We start from the raw sequence: 9,618 nt of genomic DNA on the forward strand, positions 1-9,618 counted from the left end.
AACGTTTCAAGCCGCAATATGTAACGGATAGAATAAATAAATAAATAACAATATTTTACTAATCTGCTTATCTGAAACAGAAACAACAATGTGACTTGTGCATTGAGAGGCAATTTTCTTTTTTTTCTTTTTTTTAAAACAGCAACTGCAATAATTAGATGCAAATTGAATCCATCTCAACTGAAAATGAATTAGTTGAAGGCGCTTTTCCCGACAGCAGTTTTGGGAGAATCCAGAATGACGTCCACAACAAATGAGTAGCATCTTGTCAGTCATGTGGAACTATGATTTGTTCTAATTTGACTTATTGTCGGATGGTGTTGGATTGAGCTTTGCTCGCAAAGTGAAGAAGAAAAAAGAAAGCAACTTGAACAAAAAAAAAAAAAAAAAAAAAATGCAAGTGCAGGAGTGAATTTTTTTCCCCTCATTTTTTTTGTTTTCCTTTTGTTTGATTTTGTCGCTCCGGGCGCTCGGGTTATTCAAATCATGCTTCGTCATCACACCCTGATTCAAATGTAAATGTGTGCAAATGTGCAATGCAGGCACGATGTAAAAAAAAAAAAAGAAGAAAAAAAAAAGAAAAGAAATAACGAAAAGGAGAGAACGATTCACACATTGCGTCATGAAGGTTCCGTCTGTCCAGACTGCGGAACGCCACGTTTTTTTCAAGCGGTGGAAGGTGGACGGCTGAGGGGGAAGCCGACTTTCTCTGGGCTCTGTCTCCACTCTCCTTGCGGTCGACTCCGAGACGCTGGCTCACCTCCGCCTCGGCTCTTCTCCCGTGGAGGGCTCTTCATCTCTTTTGTCTGTCAGTCTTTGATTATTCCCCTTTATGTTTTCTGCGGCTTCGCAGGGAGGCACTGACGCCGAACGAATACGTCTGGGATCGCTGGCGGGCGGCGAGGAAAACGAGGACGACGTCTATATTTGAATCGCACCTCGCCAACCTCCCCGCCGTCTTTTCCGCTCGTTCGACAACCAACCCTTCCCGCCCCCCCGCCCCCCCCCCCCCTCCCGCGCCGCCGCCGCCCCCTCTGTCGCCAGAGGAGTCGGCCCGCCTGACCTCTGACCCCTGCGGACGCGGCGCGGCCATGTCCAACGACAGCAGCTTCTTCAGCGTCTGGGAGGCGCCCGACTGGCCCGACGCCTCTCAGTGCCTGCCCTCGGTGGGCGGGGCCACCTTTTGGATCGTGGCCTACAGCGCCATCATAGCCATCGGGTTGCTAGGCAACGCCGGCCTGGTGTTCATCATCGCCCGGCAACAGGAGCTGCGCAACGTCACCAACATCCTCATCGCCAACCTGTCGTGCTCCGACATCCTCATGTGTGTGGTGTGTCTGCCCGTCACCGTCATCTACACCCTGATGGACCGCTGGGTGCTGGGCGAGGCCCTGTGCAAGGTCTGTGAGGAGCGCACGCGCACAAACTAATGACAAGCGATTTGTGCCTGTGTGTAACAGGCAGAGATGTATAATAATAATAATAATAATAATAATAAATAATGTTTTTTTATTTATAAAGCGCTTTATATAGTATAAGAAATATAGACACAGATGTAAAAAAAAAAAAACATGCTGATAAAAGTGAAAGTAGGAAGTACAGTTTGGACTTCTGGACTTAAAAGTTAAAAAATATAATTAATTCAATAGAAAAAATATAGTATTAAAGTATAATTATAAATTATACTATATTATTATATAGTATAATATATAATAATAGTAAGTATAATAAGCCTGAGTATGGGTGTGAGTACATGAGCCTGTGTATGTGTATGTGTGACTGTGCTTGTGCTGGTTGAGAGTATGTAGGTGTTTGTTTGTCTCTGTATTGGAGGACGTGGGAGGGTTAGGTTTGTTTTAATTCTCTTTCATTTTTATTCATTTATTTATTTTTTTTATTTCTCTTTGTTGTTTATATTTTTTTTCTGTGTGCTGTGAGGCACTTTGAGCTGCGCGATGTTTGAAAAGTGCCATACAAATAACTAAAGTTTAGAGTTCAATTAATACTTCAATGCAATGGTCGATCAATTTGCAGAAAGTAAAGAGTTCTTATGGAATAATCTGGACTGCACTGGTCAGAGGTCAGAGGTCAGAGGTCTTGTTGAGCATCTAGACAATCTTTAACAGTTTTTAACAACTTTGCTACTTTCCATACTGCAATTCCATACTGCAAATAATTATGACCAGTGAGCCATTATTGAACATTTACTGACACATACACATACTGAACAGTGACTCCAAAGCCGAGCTACTCTAAAGTAATCTCTCTAAAATATGCTCCACTTTCATATTGAACCGCACAACATCATAGTTCAAATAGCTCCACTTCAAGCAACAACAACTAGAATAAATTATGATTGGTTCGTGTTGAACAGAATTTCTGTCTTTTGAACACAAAAAGCTACAAGTCTGTTTTTTTTTTTTTTTACAATGTAAGAAGTAAAAAGTGCAGATATTTGTCGACAATTGTTGGTACTAAAAGTAAAAAATCCTCAGAAAAAAAAAAAAAAGCACTCAAGTAAAGTGCAGATACCTGAAAAATCTAGTAACGAAGTATTGCTACTTTGTTGCTTCCCACCTCTGGTGACAGGTGACGCCCTTCGTCCAGTGCATGTCCGTGACCGTGTCCATCTTCTCCCTGGTGCTGATCGCCCTGGAGCGCCACCAGCTCATCCTGCACCCCACCGGCTGGTCGCCCGCCGCCGGACACTCCTACCTGGCGGTCGGCCTGACGTGGCTGGTGGCCTGCTTCATCTCGCTGCCCTTCCTGTCCTTCAACATCCTCACCAACGACCCCTTCCAGAACATCAGCCTGCCCGCCAACCCTTTCAGGTGAGCAGCCGGCGCAGACGCGGGAGGGAATCCAGGTCGGGAAGGGGCGGGATTAAAGTGTTTGTGTCACTGCGGGAGTGAAAAAGTCACCGCGCGCACACACACACACACACACACACACACAAACAAAGGATGTCAGCGTCAACCACAGCTTGTGGGAGAGCAGCTCCTCGAACGCACAGAAGAGTCAGTGTTTATACCTGGCTGCACTGAAGATAAGCTCGGTGCCTCCTGCGTGAGTGGGAGGTCATCAGAGAAGTCAGAGACAGAGTGAGACTCTCGAGGAGGAGGCCTGCTTCACACCTCCTTCTGCCTGCCAAGCTACCTGAGCCAGAAAAGTGAAGAATTTTTCCATCAGCCACTGTTCAGTTTCACTGATCTTATATTGATCCTCATCCTTAGGCTACGCCGGTTTCCTCCAACAGTTCCACAGAAATATTTATGAGGCAAACTGGGCAACTTGTCCGTAGGAGTGAGTCTGAGCGTTTTGTGTTTTGTTTTTTTGAGTGTCCCTGTGATAAACCGGCGGGGACACCTTTGGATCCGGCACCCTCAGCAACCTTAAGCGCAGGAGAAGCTGCGGTAGAAATTGAATGAAAGAATGAGCAATCAGTTTTTTCCCCCCCGAAACAAGCCTCAGTTTGAAAGAGCTTCCAAAGGCGCTTGCCGTGTAAACAAGATTAGATCGACTGTAACTGGCAGACACGGCGTCCGAGTACGTCTTTTGGCACCTCGGCCATCAAAGGAGGTGGGGATCAGTGTGCTGCTTGGTGATGATCCTTTTGAGACGCGGATGCGCTTACACGTGGCGTTTGACGAGCGCAAACTCCTGCCTCATGTTCGTCGTTATCCTCAAGCTCTCGCTAGCGGCTAGACGCAACAAACAAAAGAACAAAAAAGATGCTTTCTTGAACTTCGACCACAAAGGGGGGCAGCACACATCGGGTTCTGAACCGTGAGAAACGGTGAGGCGGCAGGTGCTAGCATGTTGCAACGCACCGCTCCTAGCTGTCGCGGGCGCCTCGCGTGAAAATGTCGCAGTCATTTGTAGTCTGCCAAACCCGCTTCCGACGACCTTTGCGCGGCAGCCCGAATCACTCGGATTTTTAACGTGAAAAAACACTCACAACTTGCAGCAGAGGGCATCTTCGGTTTGTATCGATTTTTTCCAAAGCCAATTAGCTCTTTAGCAGATGGGCGCATGAAAACAAATCCCCCGGGAGTCTTAAAAAAAGTCCAGTCCGACATACCAGGCCAACAGCAGGACAGTCATTTGCTGGGAACGAAGGCGTAGCTCTCAGTTTGGTATTCTACTCAGGGTGCGGGGGGGGGGGGGGGGGGGGGGGGGGGTTGGCAGAGAAGAAAAGGTAAATGATGCGAGTCCTGAGAATACGCAGGGACTTCTTTTCTGTTCTCTGGCAATGCCACCGACGCCGTCAGCAGTTTTTCCTCTGAAGGTGAGAGACGGTCTACCTTTTCTCGCACTCCTTAGCCGCGGGTAATATCTGGGCTAGCACGCTTGTGCAGGGCTCTGAGACGCGGCTGCGCCGCGGCTGTGTTTGTGCTGATTTAGTGCAACTAAAGTGGAGCCATTGCCGCATGAAATTGCCTTTTCATTTGCTCGAGCAAACTTTTATTGCGAATGCACGTCGGGGTTGGCACAACTCAACTCCCCGCGTTCCAAAAACTTGCCTGTGAAAAAGTTCCGATTACAAGCCTTTGTTAATTGAGCCGAGCCCATGTTCTGCTCTCACGCTCTTACTGTGAATGACCTGTGGCACTTTCTACTCCCATGAACTTCGCTGTGACAGCATCTGATGCGGAAAACTTTACTGGTGACCAGTTGGCGGCAATACAGAGATCTGTATACAGTAGAAGATCATAACAATTTTAAAGATTCATATGATGACCGTTCCAGTGATTCACTTCTCCCTCCACTACCACAAAAAGCCAGACTGACCCCTGCGATGCAGCAAAAACAAAAGTTCTAAACGGCATTTAAAGCAGTTGTAGAGTTTTAAATTGCACGGTTACAACTGGTTACTTTACTGCAGGTTCAAATTTGCACATATTTTTCTACCGACTACTTGTAGTTTGTGCTTTTAAATAAGTAAGATATAATTAAAATTAAGCAGATTTGTTTCATTGCTTCTTGGCGGTAACTCCTCTCCTCACACTCTGGCCGTGGGCCAAATTGCCAGACTCTGTAGTCGTGGCCCGTCTTGCCGTTCCTCCCGCGGCATCCTTCTGGAGCAGACACCTAATTGCACCCGCCAAAATCGCTAAATGAAGCCGTCAGGCAGCAGAAGAGAAGATTTGGCTAATTTGGGGGTGGATGCAACCCACACGCGGCTCCGCCGCTTTATCCTACAAATGCTTGTTCCTTAAAAAACGTGGCACCGTTCTTAAAGGGAAATAAACAGGATTTGTGCATTTATTTATTTATTTTGTCTGGAAACATTGAGGATACAACACACCCACTGGTCACGCAGTGACTGCTGCTGTGCTAATTACACGTTAGCCACTGCTGCACAGCCGCTCTCGGCTTGGATTCAGGGCTGGTGTGTTTTTTGTTTGTTTTTTTTTGTGAACAAGATATTGTGGGTCCTGTAAGGTGGGACGCTGCCGTCCAAGCCTGGTATTCTTCACATCAGCACATCAGCACCATGTCCACGCGCCCCACGTGCGCTGCTCTATAATGAATTTTAAAGGGAGAGGCCCGATCTGCTGATCATTGTGAATTTTAGTCTCTCCCGTGTACATCTAATTAGCTTTTGGAGGCACTTCTAATAACAACAACAACAAAGAAAAGACGTTGGCAGATTAAAAGAGAAGCTAACAGACCGATCAGTGTGTTTGTTCTGCGGATGCAAACTCTCTCTCCCAATCAGGCGGCGTGGTAAAATCAGAGCATGCGGCGTGCGGCACGAGCAGAAACAACAAGGACGGTCAGGTTTGAGGTCTGATTGTCTGCGTGAATATTTATGTCCGCATTGAGCCGCTCCTCCTTTTCTGAAGGGCCTCAACGGGAATAATGACTTGTTTGTTTGCTCGTCACGCCTCCGCCGAGACGGCACCCCAGAAATCATTTGCCCCCCATTCGGCACCAGCGAACCTGATCGGAATTGCTTTCACCTTGACGCGATGCGCTAAAGCTTTTGTTCGGAACCCAGTGATACGTCAGGCTGGAAAAGCCGCAGGGAGTTGTGGGTTGGGGTTCAGCGAGGGAGAGGGAGGTTACAGTTAGTTCTGCACTCAATGCCTCGTCATCATTTCAAACGAGGCCCGGCGATGAATTTTAAAGCGCTTCGGAAAAAAAAAAAAAAAAAAACGTTGGCAAACGCGAGCGAGAAGGGCGACCGCCCCGATTGCCCGCAAAATCTTCGGGAATCTCCGGAGAATCCTAATCAGCGCAGGCTTCACAAGCAATTTCTCATCTCCCAAACGGATCTCATTGCAACTCATTCCAGATGACGGCGTGCCAAAAAAAAACTTACTCACTCGTCCACTCCTGGCTGCTAAATTAAACATGAATGACCGCTGGCGGATGTGTCCCGATGAAACGGAATCAATTAGCCCGAGTCTTCGGCGCGGTTCGGGGCTTTTTGCTGCGTCACTGCGAGTACGTCTCGCCCGGTAACTCTGGGTCTGCGGTGTTTATCTCTTTAGCACCCCGCGTGAACCGTCGCAGGTCTGGAGCTTCTCCCCAGCTGACAATAAAACCCGTTTTCCACAAGGACGGTTACATAAGTAGGGTTGAACCTTGGGATGGATGATGGGCTGGAAGCGCTCCAGCCTGTAAATGTAACAATGCCTGTCCTCTATATCCCCCCCCCCCCCCCCCCACCCACCCACCCACCCACCACCACCACCACCTCTGTCTCATCCAAGGGACCATCTGATCTGCATGGAGCTGTGGCCGTCGGACAAGCACCGCCTCGCCTACATGACCTCGCTGCTGCTCTTCCAGTACTGCCTGCCGCTCGTGCTGGTGCTCCTCTGCTACGTGCGGATCTTCCTCCGCCTGAAGCGACGCAGGTGACAACGCTTCTCCTCCGTTCCGTTTACTAGCGCCGGGCCGCAAACAAAGCCTCCGGCGTCCCCAGGATGAGATTCCTCCCTCTCTATGTATTGTCTGCATAGGTGGGAAGGAACAAGTACAAATACTTTGCTACTGTACTGAAGTAGGTTTTTCAGGTACTTATACTTTATTGAGTATTTCTATTTCTCTCTTCCGCTCCCTACATTTGCACACAAATAGCTGGACTCTCTGCTCCTTACATTGGAAAAACCTGCTTGTTACTTTTGTGTTTAAATGTGTTTCAAAGATGTAAATTCTGTTGGAAGTAATTCACTCATTACTTATTGCAGTTGTTGCTTGAAGTGGAGCTATTTCAACTACACTGTTTCGTAGTTAAATATAAAAGCGCATCAGTTTTTTACAGGGAGTTTATTTTACCTCGGCTTTGGAGTCACTGTTCAGTACATTAAAGAAAAATATAAATGTTCCGCACTTACACAGAGCTTTACAAGGGCCTCTCATTCACCCATTCACACACCAATTGGTGGCTGCCGCCATGCAAGACGCTGCCTCGCCCCAATGGGAGCAATTTAGGGTTAAGTGTCTTGCCCAAGGACACAACGATAGACCAAGATGGAGCGGGATTTGAACCGCCAACCTTTCGGTCACCCAACCCAATACGAGACAATTCTGTATTTATAAGGCAAGACCTGTGGTCTTGCATAGAGTTGAGTCTAAGCAAGACAGTTCAGTTTTTTTTGTTTTTTTTGCAAAATCATTTTTACTTTTTTGCCTGAGTGCATTTCAGAACCTGTACTTACCTGAGTAAACGAATTGAATGGGTACTTTTACCAGAGTTCTTTTTTTATTTTTTTTTTTCTTTACACAATTATCCGTACTTTTACGTAATACTTTTGCCACCTCTGCTGTTGCAGGGACATGCTGGAGCGCAGCAGGAGGACCCGAGGGGCCCACCGGATCAACGTCATGCTGCTGGCCATCGTCATCGCCTTCGCCCTGTGCTGGCTGCCGCTCAACGTCTTCAACACGGTGTTCGACTGGCACCACCAGGTGCTGCCCGACTGCCAGCACGACGCCATCTTCTCCGCGTGCCACCTGACGGCCATGGCGTCCACCTGCATCAACCCGGTGGTGTACGGCTTCCTCAACAGCAACTTCCAGAAGGAGCTCAAGTCCACGCTGCAGCGCTGCCAGTGCGGCAGCCGGGCGGCGGAGAGCTACGAGAGCTTCCCGCTGTCCACCCTGGGCAGCGAGGGCATGACCAAAGCCACGTCGCTCAACAGGATGGGCTCCACGTGCGTTCTCTCGCCCAAGCCCGAGGTGAACACACCGATGGCCGGGAAAACAATACCGGCGCACACCTAATTATTCAAATTGCCAAAGCGCCTCGTGACGGACGGTTGGAGGGCTGACAGCTGGAACAGTGTGTGACGGACAGGGAGCAAACGGCAGCCTGTGCGAGGCCGCACCTGAAATGCAGCTGACTTCTCCGGAGTAACTTTTTCGGACTGAGAGCGAAAATAAATCGAAGCTTTTCTTCACGGGAAGGGAATGTACAAGGTCAGGAAGAGGTAGCGGACACAGGCTAGCCGCCGTGTAAATGCACCGCGTGAGGGCGGTTGGCAAGGAAGCGTCCTCGCGCAGAGCCTCTCGAAAACTGGCAGTTATGGTCGAAGACACATGACAAACTGACAATAACAACCCGACAAACAATGGAACAACGGAGGGGGAGAGAATCTGACAAATCAGCCTCTTGTCCAGAAGCAAAAGGTCAAAGGCGGATGTCTTCAGTTATTTGTCAGCCTATGGCATGAGGCTACACACACACACACACACACACACACACACACACACACACACACACACACACACACACACACGCACGCACACGGAGGGAAAATGCTAGACGAAAGACCCAGCAACAGAAAATAATTATTTAAAATTAAAAAAAAAAATTAAACCTGAAATCTTGATTTTCCCCAACCATTCCGTGGAAACATATGCTAACAAGTTTTTGAATGTTTAAGAAAAGTTTCCTCAACTATTTAGGTATAGACACATTAAAAGAAACAAATGAAAAAAAAAAAAAAAAAAAAAAACTCGAGCCTGTAATGTAATGCCTTATTGTGACATCTTGCTAAGCTAATGTTTTAGCTGCTAATGTTTGCTAAGTCTTATGAGTGCAGAAGAGCGGTGCCCTCCAGTGGACGGCCAGGTTGTTTGTGTAACATTCAGTGGCATCTAGGGTGAAGTCAGGTGAAGTGGGCCAGTTTTCTGCTGTGTGAATAAAATGCGCTATTAATGAGACCTTGTTATATAAATATTAAGGAATGAAATGGAATCGCAACTGGGTAATCACAGAGCAGGCTACCGCTTTTTCCTGTTACCGCGTAACACGGACCTCCTGCGCAGCTAAAATGGGCCATACTGTATTCAACGCATTATTTTAAAAAAAATACAGTTGCAGTATTGTATGGAAAATTACAACCCATTTAAACAAATCTTTGCAGCCAATTTCTGCAGGTGCAAGATTGTGTGTGTGTGTGTCTGTGTGTGTGTGTGAGTGTCTGTGTGGCCTCATTTAGCTTGAGATCTTGACCCATTTTAGCTTGCAACTTATGATATAATGAATACAAATCCAATTCTCCACAATACGTCTCTGCGGCTTTTTTTAGTTTCAGCTCAGTTATTTGTGAGAGCACTTTCTCAACGTTTTTGCAAAATTTTAACCTTGTTTGCACGTTG

The 9,618-nt window shown here is 47.3% G+C and overlaps 1 protein-coding gene across 1 annotated transcript; it reads left to right on the forward strand.

Moving 5' to 3' along the window:
* The first annotated feature begins 1,046 nt into the window (after positions 1 to 1,046).
* On the forward strand, positions 1,047 to 8,835 carry npy8ar (neuropeptide Y receptor Y8a). Its single transcript, XM_076029777.1, has 4 exons — positions 1,047 to 1,400; positions 2,590 to 2,831; positions 6,723 to 6,869; positions 7,788 to 8,835. Exons 1-4 carry the CDS (start codon positions 1,092 to 1,094, stop codon positions 8,236 to 8,238), a joined length of 1,149 nt encoding a protein of 382 aa, XP_075885892.1. The 5' UTR covers positions 1,047 to 1,091; the 3' UTR covers positions 8,239 to 8,835.
* Positions 8,836 to 9,618: the final 783 nt, after the last annotated feature.

This window comes from Nelusetta ayraudi, unplaced genomic scaffold (genome assembly GCF_046127955.1).
Source record: "Nelusetta ayraudi isolate G7.1 ecotype Tasmania unplaced genomic scaffold, CSIRO-AGI_Nayr_v1 ptg000026l, whole genome shotgun sequence".
Lineage (NCBI taxonomy): Eukaryota > Metazoa > Chordata > Actinopteri > Tetraodontiformes > Monacanthidae > Nelusetta > Nelusetta ayraudi.

Coding starts and splice junctions, on each gene's coding strand:
- npy8ar (XM_076029777.1), top strand. CDS start 1,092: ATGTCCAACGACAGCAGCTTCTTCAGCGTCTGGGAGGCGCCCGACTGG. Junction 2,832..6,722: donor CTGCCCGCCAACCCTTTCAG/GTGAGCAGCCGG, acceptor GTCTCATCCAAG/GGACCATCTGATCTGCATGG. Junction 6,870..7,787: donor CTCCGCCTGAAGCGACGCAG/GTGACAACGCTT, acceptor CTGCTGTTGCAG/GGACATGCTGGAGCGCAGCA.